The following is a 17,969-nucleotide window of genomic DNA, read 5'->3' on the forward strand; positions in this document are numbered from 1 at the left end:
CACCCAGCCTGGCCTTGGAGCTGTCCTCACGCCAGCCACCACAGCCTGCGAGCCACTGACTGTCACAGTCACATTTTCTGGAAAAATCCCTCCTTCCCAGGATTTCTCTCCTGGGAAGCTGAGAAGCCTCAGAGGAAAAGGAAAACAATCATTATCTCATTGCTTCCCCTGTGTTTTGCTGCTTTGGAATGTGTTTGGAGATTGTTTCATTGGTTTCATGTGAATTATTTTCACTCATTGGTCAATCACAGCCAAGCTGTGTCGGGGCTCTGGAAGGAGTTGTGAGTTTTCATTATTATCTTGTTAGCATTATGTAAGTATCCTTTCTGTATCCTTTAGTATAGTTTAGTATACTTTCTTTAATATAATATAGTATCATAAAATAATAAATCAGCATTCAAGAACATGAATATACACTCCAAGAATTCTCTCCCCAACAGCATCACAAATGCCATTCACCAGCTTTATTGACTTCTAAAGGGTAATTTGACAGCAGCTGGCACTGAGAACCAGCTTGAAAGTTTTTGCGTTAAGATGAACAAATGAGTTTGCAAGTGACCCTATGGAGTCAGACTGATCATTCCTTCCTGCCAGGGGATCACAGAACCCATGGAGTCAGACTGATCATTCCTTCCTGCCAGGGGATCACAGAACCCATGGAGTCAGACTGATCATTCCTTCCTGCCAGGGGATCACAGAACCCATGGAGTCAGACTGATCATTCCTTCCTGCCAGGGGATCACAGAACTGACCTCTGCGGCGAGCTCGGCGCGCTCGGCCTCGGCGCCGTCCTGCTCCTTGCCGGGGCCCTGCTGGCGCCAGCCCAGCCCCTTCTGCGTGGCGAACTGCTCGAAGGCCTGCTGGCAGGACATGTGCTCCTTGTCGAACACCACCTTCTTGCTGCGGGGCACCACGTACAGCATGGGGATGATGGGCCGCGGCCTGAAGTCGTCCTCCTCGGCCGGCGCCTCCGAGGGCTGCACCACGTTCAGGGGGGCGGCGGGCCGGGCCTGCTCGGGGCCCGGGGCTGAGGGAGGCCCTGAGGGCCGCGCTGGGCCCGGCCCGGCCTCGGGCGGCGCCTGGGGGGCCGGGATGGGCCCCGGGACAGGCCCCGGGGGCTGAGGGGGGAACGGCTGCTTCTTCTTGCGCTCGCCCTTGGCCTTCGGGGGCCGCGCCTTGGCCTTGCACTCCCCTGTGGAGAGAAAGGCGACACTGAGCCCCCACACTGCGGGATGCAGCACTGAGCCAGAGCCTGGGAACGCAGCATCTCCCTCCCTTGCCAGAGCTCCCTGATGGGCTAGCACATTCCACCATGGAATTACTGCATTCCCTCCCCTCCCAGAGCTCCACTCTGGGCTAGCACGTTCCACCATGGAATTACTGCATTCCCTCCCTTGCCAGAGCTCCCTGATGGGCTAGCACATTCCACCATGGAATTACTGCATTCCCTCCCTTCCCAGAGCTCCACTCTGGGCTAGCACATTCCACCATGGAATTACTGCATTCCCTCCCCTCCCAAAGCTCCACTCTGGGCTAGCACGTTCCACCATGGAATTACTGCATTCCCTCCCTTGCCAGAGCTCCCTGATGGGCTAGCACATTCCACCATGGAATTACTGCATTCCCTCCCCTCCCAAAGCTCCACTCTGGGCTAGCACGTTCCACCATGGAATTACTGCATTCCCTCCCCTCCCAAAGCTCCACTCTGGGCTAGCACATTCCACCATGGAATTACTGCATTCCCTACCCTCCCAAAGCTCCACTCTGGGCTAGCACATTCCACCATGGAATTACTGCATTCCCTCCCCTCCCAAGCTCCACTCTGGGCTAGCACATTCCACCATGGAATTACAGCATTCCCTCCCCTCCCAAAGCTCCACTCTGGGCTAGCACATTCCACCATGGAACTGCTGCTTTCCAACGGGTGCTCTGAAAGCTGCACACACTCAGCTGTGCCTCAGCACTGACCTAGAGAAGCCAATTCAGAAAGAAAATACTGGTGTCATTTCTATGGACTATTCAATTCCTGTCTGGAACACAAAGGCTGCTAAAAGCAACGTTTCCTGGAGGGAAAATATCTAAATCCCTAGGAAACTGGACAGTGTGCCAAAAACCCTGTCATATGTCACCTTAGCCATGACTCTGTGCTTCAAGTTTTTTGTCCTCCAAAGTCATGGGCACAAAACCATCTACTGGGGTGCAGGAATACAATATTACAATAAATATTTTAAACAGTAATTTTTTATCTTGATGCCTTCCTTTTCTAATCTCTGTTTTCTGGATATTCACATTAGCACAGAGATACACTTGTACATGTGTATTCCTGTGCTATATATGAATAAATGTGTATATAAATGTGTATATACATCAGGAGGTGTGCTCAGATTTTTTTTTGCTGATAAGGAGGGGCAATCAAAAGAGTTTGGAGAGCCCCATACTGTATCAGTATTTGCTGCTCCCCGTGTTTGCCAGCACAGCTCTTATCTGGGTATTACTGTGTGTCAGTGCACCCAAGGACTGAAAAAAGACACCTGAATCATTATTACCCAAAGATTTCTGCTCTCAAGCTCTTTAAAAAAATGCTTTTAAGGCATAAATCAGGTGCAGCACGGAGCTCAGCTGGATCCTGAGATATCCTTTACCCACAGCCATGTCCTTGTTTCTCCCAGCTGTCACTCAGTTTATCTGCACAGCCCTCGTGGATGTGACAACACCTCTTGAGCAGATAAACATCTCAGTGTTGTCACCAGAGGCAGAACTGCCCTGTAAAAGTCCTCCCCCCCTCTCTTCCCTGAGAAGGGATTCACACACTCCCATTTTACAGCAGGGATTCAAATTCCTGCTCTCCACTGAGGGGCTGGGATAATCAGGGACAGCCTGCTCACCCCAGGGAAGAAGTTTCACCAAGCCCAACCCACCCAGACCCCTCCACTTCAGGCTACCCCAAACGTGCCCAGCCCAAGCCATGAATGGAAAATCAGAATAACCATCACACAATAGAGGCTTCTGCATGAGGAAGGGTGAATAATCCCACAATAGGATAAAGTGCCCAAATCCCTGCTGCAATCCCCTAGGGATCACCCTAACCCCAGCATTCCCCACAAGCCTGATCACTTTATTTACAATTTACACTAACTTATAAAAATGGGAACAAGTCCAGCTCAAATAATTACAGTTGTACTCATGTAGGCAGTCCCTCAGATAAACTGGTTTGTTCTATCACAGAGAAAGGAATATTGAATTTCCTTAGAGAAACAAACATATTGAATGAAAGGCAAATTGGATTTCTCCCCAGTTGCACAAAACCAGATCATATTTACTCTCTATACACTCCAAGAATTCTCTCCCCAACAGCACCACAAATGCCATTCACCAGCTTTATTGACTTCTAAAGGGTAATTGACAGCAGCTGGCACTGAGAACTGTGCTTGAAAGTTTTTGCATTAAGATGAACAAACGAGTTTGCAAGTGAATCTATGGAGTCAGAAGCCAGGAAAAAGGGGGGAAAAATTCCAAGAGCTGATCTGGCTACCCTGAACCCTTCCAGGAAGGAAAATGCTCTGAAGGCACACATGCACAGGCAGGTTGAGAGAGGAATGTCCTGTCCTTCCACTGCAGGAGGATGGCAGCTGTGGGTGGGACAGGAGGAACTGCAGGTGACACAAGGTGACACAAGGAACTCGAGTGGCAGGGCTGTGCTGCCCGCCCAGGGACAACTGAATCCTCAACAGAGCTCAGGAGACTGAGGAGGGGCTGAGGGGGCTGGGGAGGGGCTCAGCCTGGAGCAGAGGAGGCTCAGGGGGACCCTGTGGCTCTGCAGAGCTCCTGCCAGGAGGGGACAGCCAGGGGGTCAGGCTGTGCTCCCAGGGGACACCAGGACAAGAGGGAACAGCCTCAGGCTGGGCATGGGGAGGGTCAGGCTGGACAGCAGCAGGAATTCCTCCTTGGAAAGGGAGGGGAGGGCTTGGAAGGGGCTGCCCAGGAGGTTTGGAGCCCCCAGCCCTGGAGGTGGCTCTCAGGTTTGCAGCTCCCCTCCTGGGCACAGCCCCACAGGGAGGAGCTGCTGACCCACAGGGGGATCTCTCTGCTCAGCACCCCCAGACAAGGACAAAGCCTCAACACTCTCCTTCCTAACGTCCCAAGACAACCTGCTAAGATTCTAAATGTATTAATAGCAACATAATAAATTATGAATATAAAGCTGAGTCATAAAAACCAAAAGTAAACACCAGAAGGGATCTGGGTCAGAAATGCTGAAAACCTCGAGTTATAAATACTCAGCTTGTCCAAATAACCAACACAAAGCACAAGAACTACCCTGGAACCATGACTACTTTGAAATCTCATTCTTTCTCCTTCTCAAGGTCATGTCTTCTGGTGTAATAGAAAATGAAGTCAAATTAAAACCAGGGAAATAAAGAAAAGGAAGTGCAGGAGGGGGTGGGAGCAGAATTACCACAAGCAGGGCCATCCAAACAGATGCTGCTTTCTTCTTCAAGATGAAACCCTGAGACACTGGTGAGAGGCAATGCAGACAGCAGGATGTGGAAAAGTAGAGAAGCCATTGGGATTGAATTGCTGTATTGCAGTAGGAAAGCTGAACATTTGCAAGCAGCCACACCAAGCTGGAGTTTGCTCCAGTGGCACTTCTGCAATGGTGCTGAAAATAAGCTTTTCCCTCCTGAGCCAACAGTTACAGAGCTCGTCAGAAGCAGTGGAAGTGTATGATTTGGAAGCCATTCAGCTAGAACAGAGTTTTTATTATTCCTTGGCCATTCTAATGATCTCAGATCTGTCCTTGTCACTTATCTCTCATCTCCAAAGAAAAATCAGCATTTTCGGGCCATTTATTACAAGCACCAAGTGTTAAACTTGTACAAGAGCTAAGAGCAGACAATTTAACACACTGCTGATGCTCTCAAGCTTAGGGCAATAGAAATTAAGTATCTGCACTGTGCAACAATGGTTTTCCCACTCCTTATTTCCCAGGAAAAGAGAAAATACTCTGTCTAGTGAGAGACTGAACAAAGCCCTCAGTCCTCTCCCCAGAGCTTCTGCAGATTTCCTTTATGATCATTACTGAGGTTCTCTAAACAGTTTGCAGCATCAGTTTCTCCAAATGCTAAACAAATAATGGATCTATACAATAGATGTAAATTAACTCCCTGAAAGCAGTGCTGGAGAGGCCTTGGAGAGGGAGTGAGAGTGTCACAGACACAAAAACCACTTCACCACACAAAAAAGCAGCTTTTCCCCAGCAAGAACTCCAGCCTTTCCTACACAGCCAAAAAAAGGGGCCACAGGAAGAGCCCCCTGCACAAAGGGAGTGTTCAGTCCTGGGCACTGGAGTGCAGCAGGAATCCCAAAGGACTGGGAGTTGTCAGGCCTGGTTTTATTTTCAGCAAAGTTTTATATTTCATGCAGAGGAAGCTGCAAAGCTTCCCTGCCCCAGCTAAAGTTGAAGAAACCCAAGTGGGACCCGTGCAGCAGCTGTGGATCCCACCCAAACTGAGCTCTCTGGATTCAGGCTCTGAAAAATGGGAACAAAGGGAGGGGAAGAGGAAAGATGAATTGCACAAGGCACTGCACAAATCACTCTTTTTCAGAGCAGGACATAAAAATACATCTATTTGTTTCTCTATGAAATAATTTAAAATATTCCTCACATAATATATATTTTTTACAATCCTGTAATAGTTTGAGCCTATAGAATTTTCAAGCCCTGCCAAAAAAGCTATTTGGGTTGAATCCTTAAAGGGAGGGAAAAATCAATTGCTGCTGTGAATGATGACATATTTCAGTGAGTTTTTAATATGGGGGAAAACTCTGCTGATATTTCAACAGAAATCAACAGCAGCAGAGAAGTTATTCACAGAGGTGTTTCAGAGCTCACCCAGCTCCTCACTGCTCTGGCCTCACCTTCTCCCTCCATCCCTTTGCTTCTCTCCTCTTCCTCCAGATCTGGCCCCCTTTTCAGCTCCTCTTTTACTTTCACATCTTCCAAGGCAGTTTCAATAGCCATGACATCCCCAAGAGATTTCTGATCCTCTGTCTTGTGTCTTCTGGGTTGACTCCTTTTTCTGTGAGACCTGAAAGCACAGAAGTGTGATTTGTCATAAAAGAACAGCCTTCAAAATAGAAAACCATCACTGACTTAAAAAGCTGAATAAAAAACAAAAGGATCTTCTTTGGAGAGGAAACACAAGGTAGCTAAAATAGCTACAGGGCAAAGGAGATATCTGAAAGGGAGCAGATGAACCTTGCAGAACACAACATTTAAGATCCATTCACAGCAGCCATTAATTGTCTGGGTTTCCTGAAGAGCTTTTTCCTACCATTACTAATGTAAGCTGCAGTTAAAGTGATTTTAATTGTGTTTTCAATCTATTTTGCTTGTATTTCAAAATACAGATGAAAACTTGTTTAAATCTCTCTTTCATCCTCTGCCTCCATTCCATTATTTCTTTTCATTCTGTCCGTGCCTCCCTTTGGCAAACTGCTGGAAGTCTGCAAAACATCATCTTCCAGCTCTGAGACATTACCCAGCACTGCCAGTTCCCAAAAACACTCTCTAATGAATGCTCACAGCAAAATCAATAGGCAGTCTATGATTTTCCAGCAGTAAATTCAGAAGGTCCAAGGCCTTGAAGAAATCTAACTAAAAAATAAGCATATTAATAAGAACAGACAAATACTAATGAGGCAACAGCAATGCTGTTCATTCTTTTTGAAGTCATTGCCACTAAGGCAAAGATTACAGGAGCCACAATGCAAAGAGAAATGGAAATTCAGAAGCCAGGACAAGATTTTTGGGCTGGGAACTGTACCCTGAGAGACACTCCCCACTGCTCAAGAGGGACAGGGAGGGAGAACAAGAGCCAGAAACTTCAAAGTCAAGACAAATGCAGTTTAATAGGTGAAGGAAAGGATTAAGGAAGAAAGAAAGAAGCCCAGGAAATCCACTCACCACCTCCCCAGGCAGAACAGTGCCCAGCCAGTCCCCAGAAAAGGCACCTCAGAAGCCAAACCCCTCCTTCCTCCTCTCCCCCAGTTTTTATTGCTCCCCACAACATTTTATGGCACAGAATTTCCCCTTGGCCACTCGGGGCCAGCTGGGTCCCCTCCCCAGCTCTCACCCACCCCCAGGGTCCCACTGGGCCAGAGTGGGACAAGATGAAGCCTTGACACTGTGAAGGAACAGCCAAAAGTTCAGAGCCCCAAATCCCAGTCACTGCATCCCAGCCAGCCCCAGCACAGGGCTCTACAGAATCTGCAGAACTGCTCCTTGAATTCCAGGATTAAATCTAACCAGCTCTCCTATTCCAAAAGGACTGATTCAGAAACTTGTGATTTTCCCCATTTTCAGCATGTAGGCACTTCTTCTTTGGTTGAAAGCTGCATTTTCCTTATGGCCTCACATCCATCACCGTGTGACAAAGACTGAAACACACTTTACTCATCAGTCCCAAAGTCTAGAAAAGCTAAAAAGCAGCTCCCCATCCTCAGAGCCCAGAAAACTCAGCTGCTAATTACATTTGGAGCACAACAGAGTTAAGAGCCCTCAATCAGCCTTTAAACTGACAAAGAAGGGGAAAAAAAATCAACCTGAGCTGAATGATGAATAGAAAAGCAAGTTGATCCATATGCACAGGGACCTCTAATTGCCAGACTCTGAGCAGATGGTGGCCCTGCAAGAAGAGCTGGTGCCTTCACACCTGCAGGACAGCCATCAGCAGGAACAGGGCTGAGCCCAGAAGGATCAGCTCTGCTCCTCACCCAAATTCCAAGAGCACAGCACCTTCCCTGGGAGGGGCGTGCAGGGTGGGAGGTGAAGATGAAGCTGTAAGACTTTGCCACTGCAGCTGGAATGTTCTGTAGCTGAAGGAGGAGTGGAGTCAAGTGTTACAGGCTGGCTTTAGCAAAGTGTGTTTTGTTCCTGTGGTGTGGAAGTGCCAGGCAAAAATTACAGCACAGAGCTTTATACTCACAGGAGAGAAAAAAGATCTGTTTTGCAGTGCTCTTCTCACTCAGGGGTTGTGGGGGAGAGAGGCAGAAAGCTCAGCATTTAAAGAAAGTGCTTCCAGAGCTACAGGCTGAGCACTTCCAGGAGGGAAGCTGTTCTGTGTCTGACAGAATTCACACACAGAAATGAAATGGGGACTGCACTAAAACAGTCTCTTGCTGAAGCCATAAAGTAAACAAAGTTGGGTTTTTTAAGGTAACCAAGTCTGACTGACCTTAGAGAAGAAATAACACCTCTCTGCAGAGTTTAAAAGCTCCATTTTTCCAAGAGAGCTGACAAAAAAGCAGCGTTTGTACTCTTTGAAGAACAGACCACAAAGTGACTTAAATTAAGTAGCTACAACTGTGAAGGTTTGGGCAGAGGTGAATCCCATCCCTCCACCCTGCTGAGAAAAGTCAGGCTTCAAGTAAAACCATGTCTTGGAAAGACATAAGCACAGGAGAAAGCACAGCTAAGGAGCATTGAAGAGCTTCAAAACTGCTCCAGGATAATGCTGGAATAATCCAGGGAACGCTGAACAGATAAGCAAAAAAAGCACCTGGATCTTTTGCAATAGGCTCAGGCTGAGACAGAGGCGTCTCTGCTGGGTAAGAGGCTCAGGGAGGGAAAATAATCCTTGGTGCTCATCCAGTACCTTCCACTGTGCACATCAGCTACATCAGGACCCTGAACAGCCACAGGCTGCAGCAGCACTGCCAGTCCCACCAGTGAGCAGCTCCCCCTCCCCAGCCCAGGACCCCACACTGCCCTGCCAGCCCACGGCACAGCTGGGGTTCTCCAGGGAGAGACCACAGAAATCCAAACCAAGGTGAAACCTGAGGAACCTCAAGGCCTGAAGATTTCCTGGGGGCTTTCACAGAAAACTCAGTGGCTGAGGAAGAGCCCCAGAGCTGCTATTTAAGGAATTGCCAGGAAAAAGAATGAAGGGGTTGACGATGCTGAGGGAAGTCACATACCGGTGTTTGCTGTCCTCTTCCTCATCTCCTATCCTATAAGGCAAGATTCCAACAGGAAAAGGTTAGCATGCCAAATTTTCAATTCAAGCATGCTGTAACACACAAAAATCACAGGCTTGTAGAAAATTAATACAAAGATCAAAGGAAGCACAGAAAGGCATGCATAAAATCCCCTTTGCAGCTGATGGGCTTTTTGAAACTCCTGTGAAGCTCTAAATGTTCACTCTAGATTTTTTTTTTGTCTTCCAGGATAAGAGATGAGATGTGAGGGAGCACAAAGTGTCCCACTTTGAAAAGCATGTGCTTTTATAACATGGGGAGGAAACAGGACCACGAGAGACACATTACCCCAGACAAACGGCACGAGGAACTGCATGAAAAGAACAAAGGCAGAAAATAAAAGAGTCTGAACCCTCTCCAGTGGAGAAGAGCAGCATTTACAACCTGAGCAGGCGAACCCAGGCAGGGCTCAGCCCCTCCCTGGCTTTACCTGCGCAGCAGCTTTGCCTTCAGCTCTGCCTTGGTCTCGTTCCAGGCGTCCAGCTCGGGGCTGCTCAGGGCCGTGGGCTTCATGTGGTCCAGCACGGCACTGTCCTTGCCCTGCTTCCAGAGCTCGTAGCGCTCGGGCTGCAGCACCCTGACAAACACGTCCATGGAGATCTTCACCATGTCCTTGCGGCACGTGCACTGCAAGAGAGCCCCAGGGTCACAGCAAATGGCCTTCCCAAGGAAAATCAGCGCTCCCCACACTGCCTGAGAGGTTCTGGAAGGGGCCAGGCCTGCCAGTGCCTCGGCTCTCCCTGCTCCAGGGACACCAGCTGCCACTGCAAGGCTCCCCAGGGCCAGTGGAAAACTCCTTCCCAAGGGTTTTGTTCTCCCTCGAGGCTCCCCAACAAGCCAAAGGCTCCTGGGGGTGGCACTGCTCCAGTCCTGTGCTGCAGGCACTAGACACAATTACTGTCTGGTCCAGCCCAGGTCACAGCCTGCCCTCGAGCCCGTTTCCCTCCATCAGCCTCTCTCTGGCAGAGTTTTCCAGGCTGAAAAGATATTATTGGTACCACTTCATAACTCAGAAAAGCCTTACAGGAACCAAAGCCTGACCTAGAGCACAGGGCAGTTAAACTTCATAATGATCCATCCTGACCTGGCACAGCAATCCTGCACAAAAGGGAAGAAATAAAAACCCTGCAGTAACTACAACCTGCATCCAAAGCTTTCAGTGGGAGAAAATGTGCTTTATTCACTTCAGCTGGCATGTGCTCATTAACACTAACCTGGAGTTCCACCCCTGCCATTGCACAGAGAGGACTCCCAGGTGCTTTTCCTTGGATGGATCCCTCTGCTGTGATGGATCAACAGACAGTGCAGCAAGGGGGTTCTCACCCTGGCACTGATGTCAGTCTCAAAGACTCAGCCTCTACAAACCCCATCAGAAGAAGGCAGAGGATGGAAAAGGACCCAGGAAGCCCCAGGTGCCTCTGGGGGCTGCAGCCACAGCTCTCCTGGGGGTTCTGCTCCAAGGTGCAAAGCTTTGCTTGCACTGAATTGCTTTTCAACTCCAAGCTGAGGCTCAGGTAATTGGAGCCACTTTGCAGGACTGGTCTGGGGTTTTTCCACCCTTCCTTCACACCTTCCAAAACCATTCTATCCATTCCTTTGGCAGAAGTGCCTGAAATTAAACCTGCTTCTCCCCTTTCTCCCTTCCCTCTTCACCACCATCACGAAATAATTTATGGCCATAGCTGAGAATTCACTGAGAGAGGGAGAGAGAGAGTCCTTCTGTGCAGTTCTCCACCATGCCACATCCTCCAGCTCCTGTCTCTCACTGTGCAGGGGCTGGGGCAGTGCTGGTAACCCCAGGGTGCTGAGTGGGAAGGAGCATTTATGGACAGGCACTTTCAGGAAAACTCCATTTAATGACAAACAGCTGAGGCCAGAAAGGCTGGAAATGCAATTTGGCCACAGCACAGCAGGAACACAGATGGCACCCGAGCCTCCAGCCCCAGCCCAGGAGCTCCCCCAGCACCTCCACCAGGGCTGGCAGGAGGGACTGGGCAGATTTCCCTGAGGAAAGGTGAAAAGCACCTGTGCAGAGCTGAAAGAGGAACACAGAGGAGCATCCCCAGCACAGCCCTGAGCTCCTCCACAGGGGAGCTCTGCCTTTGGTGATCCTGAGCTGGCCCCAAGGGGTTCCACGGACACCCCACACCTTCACACCTGCCAGCACAGCTGAGGCACTCAGGGCAGGGTCTCCAGAGCAGTTTCCAGCCCCCAGCAGCCCCAGAGGCTCCCCCAGCCCCTGCAGCCCCTGGGCAGTGCTGGAGAAGCCCAGGCTGAGCTCTGGGGGTGCTGCTGGGCTGGACTCAGCAGTGGCACTGTGGCCTCCACATCCCACAGCAGCCAAGCTCCTTTCTCTCCACAAATCTACCATGATGGATGCTTATATTTCAATTTTAATTTAATTCTGTTGCTTTCACAGCAGCCAGCATGAATAATTCACCAAGGCCCTTTCCTCTGGGGCTCCTTCTGTGTCACAGCCACATCCCCAGCATGGCCAGGACACTGCTCCAGACCTCCCCTCCCACAGCCCTGCCTTCCTGCTGCTGCTTCCCACTCAGCTGCAAAAGGGAATGTTCCTGTGTGTGTGAGAGAGCTGGAGAGGGGAGCCCAGAGGAGAGGGAGGGTAGGGAAGGCTGAGGAACTGCAGTCAATTCCCTGCTCTGCTCCATTCCAGCAGCAAGGCTGTCTCCTGGCAGTGATCTCCAGTCCCACACCCTGCCTTCCCCCTTCCACACACACAGAGCTGTATTTCTGTCAAAGGCTTTCACTGTGCTCATAAACACATGTATTTCCTAGAAGACATTATGCCTACACCCTCATCTCTGTCCCTCCCTACCCCAATTCCTGCAGAATGCATCCTCCCAAATTCCCTCCAATTCTAACACTTTTCTATTCCACTGTTATTAAACTTCATAGAAAAAAAAATAAAAATGAACATGTCAACACTAAAACACCCCCACAAAGGAGAGATCTGAAAGCTCATTTCCTTTACATGAGACAAAACTGAACCACAAAGCTGCAGTCTGAGAGTTCACAGGATTCCCATGGACCAACAGCCCTGAGAAGGAATTCAGGACTGAATGGCAGCACAGATGGCAGGTGAGAAATGCAGGAGCCCTGAGATCCCACCCAGCACCTTCCCCCTCCCCTCCACCCTGCCAGCCTGGCTGCCAGAGCCCAGCCCTGGGAGCAGCAGGGCTGGCACAGCCACACATCAAACAAAGGAAGAATATTCACAACTGGCACCTGCAAGGACCCACTGCGAGTCCTGGACATGGGAGTGGGAAAAAACCAAACCAAAAATCAACAGCTTGAGGGTCAGTTCAGTGCCTTGGTTACAGGGCAGCTGAGACCCAAAAGAGCAACAAGAGAGGAGTTTCCATATTCACCAAATCTCAGGAACTTCACTTTTCCCACTCTCTGAAGGCTTTTCCCAGCTTCACCTCTCCTTTTCCATAAGTTAATGTCTTATTAACCATAAGCACATGGGAAAATACTGTAAGGAAATGCACAATTAAACCTTTTTCCAGCCTAAAACCCCAACATTCTTCCTTTCCTCATTATTTTATTATCTGCAACTCCAGTTTGGAGCCTGTGGTAAAATATGTGACCACACCAGGAGCCCTGTCCCATCAATTCTAACTCCAGGACTGATAGGGGGGAATTTGTGCCTATGGAATGTACAACCATTATCTTATTTGCAATATTTTTTAACATAAAAACACAAATAAGTCTCTATAAAATAACAGTCAAATAAAATGACTGTCTCCCTGAAGTCATAAAATCAAATGATTTATGGAAAAGTGCAGACTCATTCAACTTCAACCTTCAGCAACAGATTTGTGAGGATATTTCCCTCAACTCCCAACTATTAACACTGGACTGAACCTGAGCAGGTCCATCCCACAGGAAAGGTTAATGGAAAATAAGCCTTTTCCTTATGCAGAAACAGTGACCAAAATTACATATTTAAAGTGGCACCGCTGGTTTTCATGGACAAAACCCTTCATATTCAGATGAAAGCAGTTGGTGAGACTCAGCTGAGCCTCCCACTTTGCCTTAATGGAAATTCATCCATCACAAAACCCAACGGGCTCAAAATTGAAGCTCTTTAGCTTTTAAATGCCAGACCAAAACCTTTGCTTAAAGCCTTTCTACCTGCTTTTTGATAAAAATGAAGGCTAAAAGCAAGTTCCTGGCAAGGAGGGGTGGTTCTGGGAAAAGGCAGCAGAGGAACACAGACACCACCTGCCAGCCTGTCCCTGGGCATTCCCAGCACAGAGCTTCAGCTGCTGGGAGAAACCAGCCCCCAGTGCCACCAGGGCTTCCAGCAGCAGCAATCCAGTTTGTTCCAGGTCACAGTGGGGCTGCTGGGACCCCAAGGACAGCAAAACCCAGCCTGGGCTCCAGGCTCCTTCTCCCTGCCCTCAGGCAGCCCAGGCAGGCTCCTGAGGGAGGAAGGGCAGCAGCTCTGTGAGGAGGAGGAGGAGGAGGAGGAGGAAGAGCCCCAAGTGCAGTTTGTGTGCTCAGTGCTGGTGGAAGGAAGATGAGCCTTGACCCCCCCGTCTGCAGAGTAATTAGTGCATCAACAGCAGCCCAGCTCATTAGCAAACCCACGGGAAACCTTGCAGAGCTCACAAACAAAACCATTAGGAAGGATTGCCAGGGACCCCCCTGTCCTGGCTGCAGGGCACCATCCCTGCCTGCCCCAGAGCCCCCTGAGCCTGCCCGGGGGCAGGAGCCACCCCCTCCCTGCACACACCCAGCATTTGTGGGGACAGAAATGCCCTGGGACTGTCCCAGCCTGAGCTGCTATGAACACCAAACCAGACCATAAACCCCCCAGGCCAACAGCCACAGGGACCTGGGGGCACCGAGCCCCCCAGGGACACTCAGCCACCCCCCAGCAGCACCCCCAGCACTGGAACCTGCCAATCCCAGCAAATCCCAGCAAATCCCAGCAAATCCCAGCAAATCCAGCACTGACTCTGCTCACAGAACCCCACTTTGCTTTTTCTTTAACAAAAACCTGCCCAGAACCTCCCAGCCAGAGCTGCAGCACAGAAGCTCAGAAAAGAGCAGATAAAACAAAGCTCCCAGACAGTTTCCAAATAACAACCATCCCCTTTCCACCTCAGCACAAAAAAAGCTGTAAAAGTTCCTTTTTCTTGAACAGAATCAAGAGCATTAGGGGTGTTTACAAATAATACAAGAAAATAACTATGAAGAAAGGTGGAAGGATTTGTGGAAGAGCAATTTTGAATCTGTCTGATGGAAATAAACCATGGAAATGTTATTCCATAATAGATTTCTTTAATGTATTCTAAGCTTAAAAGGTCTAATTAGAGTAAAAGAGCAATTTTGAATGTCTGACAAAAATAAACTATGGAAATGCTATTTCATAATAGATTTTTTATGTGTTCTAAGCTTAAAAGGTCTAATTAGAGTCAGTTGAGGCACAGACACAAAGTAATGCAAAAATACAGTTCTGATTTGCCTTATTTTGGGGACCAATTTTGCAGTATTATCAAACAGGTTTCTGCAAAAAACCTTTATTTTCTTGGGAAATACAGACATATTGAAGGGAAAAATCTACTAAAATGTGAATAGTAAGAAGCAAGCTTCAATTTTAGCAGGAAAATTATATTCTAGACAACATTAAATCCCAGATATTCCAAGTGTAAACTTGAGATTATTTCTATATTTAATATACAGTACAAAGAGGGAGCAGAAGGTTTAGAGGCAGCAAGCCAAGTGCAGGATCCTGGGATGAGGTGAGAGCTGTTTATTTCAGAGCCCAACACGCAGGGCCTGGCCAGGAGGGGCCTGACCCCGTTTGATGCTGAGAGAGAATTCCAGCAGTTTTCCTGGAGTAAACAGGAGATAAAGGAAGGTGTGAAAGTGGCACCAGCAGGAGCCCAGACCTTCCCCAGGAGTGGCTGCACTTCACTGAAAGGAGAGTGCAGAGATTGCTCCACTCCCATCCAGTTTGCCAAGGGAATAGAAGAGCTGAGCTGGGATTGGAATTTCTGCCAAAGCTCTGGAAGGGTCCCTGAACAGCAGGAGGCTCCCAGGCCACTGGGACTGCAGGGAGGGCCCTTTCCTGAAGCCCCTGCTTTAAAAGGGTTGTTTGGGCAAAGACACAGCTGCTAAAATCCTCTGGTGCCATCCAAGGGTTTAAGGAAACAAAAAGCCAGGCAGGAACCGCAGGCTCATGGTGCAAAATAAAAAGAAATTTAATAAAAAATATGGTAAGGAATGAAAATTATAATTTCCTGCCTTTCACTCAGCAGCTTTTTTCAACAACCAAACAGAAAAAAAAATATGACAAATGGAAGACAAATGACTGAGGAACTCCAACTACAGAGAACAGAGGGAAATATTTCTCCCTAATTCCTAAGCTCTGCCTATGCAGGCAAGCATTAACTGTAGCATGCACAAATAAACCTCAGCTGAATCAGGAATGCTGAGGTCCAAAGCAAATATTTGGATTAGAGCTGACTCTGAAGCGTTGTGCCAGGATCTCCAAGGCTGTGAAACCCCTCTGAACCCTTCTCCTGTCTCTGCTGCTCGGGGACAGTGACAGCTCAGCCCCAGCCAGGAGTGCAGCTCCCAGGAGCATTCCCTGCAGAGCTCTGCAGTGCTGGGCTGAGCCCCAGGGAAGGGCTGCTGGCAGCAGGTGGGACCAGCCCTGGCAGCCCCAGGAGCTCTGGGGGTCTCTCCCACCCCAGACAAGGATCTGCTGCTCAGCCCTGCCCCAGGTCAGTGCAGGAGGAAAGCTGAGCCTGGCCTCAGAGCCCCCTTGGCTGCAGCTCCTCCAGGCCAGGTGGAGACACTTCCAGCAGCAGAACAAGGCACAACAGCCACAGGCTGCTCTTTCTTCTGGGCCCTGTCCAGCTGGGTGGGGACATCCACCTCCCTCTGGGACCCTCAAGGCTGTGGAGGAGGCAGAGCCTTCCTCTGGACCTGACACTGCCTGGAGCACAGAGAGCCAGTCCTGAGGATTTCTGCACATCACAAAGGACAGCTTGTGGAATTTCTCTGTCCCAAACCACACTCAGCACTGGGGCTGGAGGAGCAATTAGCAGGAGGATCAGAAAAGCAGACCCAAGGGACAAAAGCACCTGTTCTAACTAAAAACCCACAGAGAGAAAGACTCCACATTCTCACAAAGCTTTGAACCAAACAGGACAGCTCAGATCATTCACCTGGTGTTCACCAAACCAATTCCCACTGGAATTTCTGAGCACCTGCCCATCCTGGTTCCTCATCCACAGATACAAGTGGATTTACCCACTCTTCGTTTCCCACACTACTCTGCAGCCATTGCTATTTTTTTTGCTAATCCTGACACTTGTTCTACAATTAGAGCAGGGCCAGTGTCTCAGCAGCTGATCCTTCCACTCCAGGCTGGTTACTCTGTATTTCGCACAGGTTCTCTGTGGGATGCAGAACATTGCACCCATCTGGCAGGCAATTAGCAGAGCCCTGCTCTCCGAGGTGAGCCATTCCCTTCCTCCCTGCACTGCTCTCAGCCCAAACTGCTGCCCAGGATCATGTCCAGGAGAACATCACAACGGGCTAATGAGGAGCCTGGCCTTGTCCCCATTCTCCTGAGGGCAGGCAGGACAAGGGCTGTGCTGGCAGCCCAGGGGAAGGAGGCAATCACCACCTGGGTCCCTGCAGGAACTGCAGATGCCTGCAGAGCTTTGCCCAGCTCTGACTGCCCAAGAACTTCTATAAATGAGTTTATGGTAAGGAAAAAACCCAAACCTGCCTGCATGTGAGCAAGGACAAGCTCATAGTGCCTGGGAGCACATAAACCAATGAGGCCATTTCTGAAAGAGAGGAAAGCTGTAGTGGTTAACTAAAAATCACACACTCAGGAATGGTGTGGCTTGGGAGGGACCTGAAATCCCATCTCATCCCACCCCTGCCATGGCAGGGACTCCTTCCACTCTCCTGGAATGTCCAGCCTGGCCCTGGGCACTGCCAGGGCTCCAGGGGCAGCCCCAGCTGCTCGGGGCACCCTGTGCCAGGGCCTGCCCGCCCTGCCAGGGAGGAATTTCCTCCTGATGTCTCTCCAGGAATTCTCTCCCCACAGAGGGGCAGGCAGCTCCAGTGCACACCCTCAGCTGATCATTCCTTAGGTCCCTGCTTCACCTCAGATGAGATCTGAACAAAGCTTTGCCCCCACAGGGTAACAGAGCCCCCCTCAGCTGGGACCCCCAGCCAGGCACCCCAGGGTTCATCAACACTGGTTTGGAGCAGTGCTAAGCAGGAAGCTCAGAACAGACAAGTGCCACGAGTGCAATGGCAGTAAATTGGGCATCTCCTTGCACACTTCCACTCTGTGTCCCCAGATCTGCTCTGCCCTGCTGCTGCTTGTTCAGTAATTTCACGCTACGCTGCCTAACAATGTAAGCATGGAGGCTCCATCTAAAACTGCACTTCCCAAATGTCACTTGTTTGTGAACACATGGCTGAACCCAAAATTGCTTTTAATATTCGAGTGGTGCCTGCTGGCTCCGTTGTAGTTAAGGGTCTGTCTGAATGTCCATGATAAACCCCATTTTCTGGGCTGTAATACCATGACCACTCACTGCACGTAAACCTGCTCCACAAGGTCACAGCAGACAATCATTTTTTACATTTTTAAACCAAGACTGCTTGGCTCTTTTTGAGTTTCAGACACCTGACACTGATTTGAGGTCTCTTACAGTTTAAGGTTTTTTTACCATCCCTTTTAACTCCAGAACAAACCCAAATGTCTGACCCACCCCTGGAAGTGTCCAAGGCTGGGCAGGACTTGGAGCAACCTGGGATGGTGGAAGGTGTCCCTGCCCATGGCAAAAACTTCCCAGATAGAATCTGAGCTTTGCTGGTCAGTTACTGTGCAGACTTCAAGGCAGGAGAGGTGTCACAAACCA

General features: G+C 49.4%; 1 protein-coding gene across 2 annotated transcripts in view; it reads right to left on the bottom strand.

Annotated features, from left to right (window-relative positions):
* KDM4B (lysine demethylase 4B) overlaps positions 1–17,969 on the bottom strand; it is a 71,119-nt gene that overhangs the window by 17,963 nt on the left and 35,187 nt on the right. The window contains exons 9-12 of one of the 2 annotated variants that reach the window (XM_050985986.1): positions 9,470–9,666; positions 8,980–9,012; positions 5,920–6,089; positions 753–1,192 (exon numbers count right to left, since the gene is read on the bottom strand). In XM_050985986.1, coding sequence (XP_050841943.1) covers positions 753–1,192; positions 5,920–6,089; positions 8,980–9,012; positions 9,470–9,666 — 840 coding nt within the window. The remainder of the gene's footprint in view (positions 1–752; positions 1,193–5,919; positions 6,090–8,979; positions 9,013–9,469; positions 9,667–17,969) is intronic. The other variant, XM_050985987.1, reaches the window with a different exon arrangement.

Source organism: Serinus canaria, chromosome 28, assembly GCF_022539315.1.
Source record: "Serinus canaria isolate serCan28SL12 chromosome 28, serCan2020, whole genome shotgun sequence".
In the NCBI taxonomy this organism is placed as follows: Eukaryota; Metazoa; Chordata; class Aves; order Passeriformes; family Fringillidae; genus Serinus; species Serinus canaria.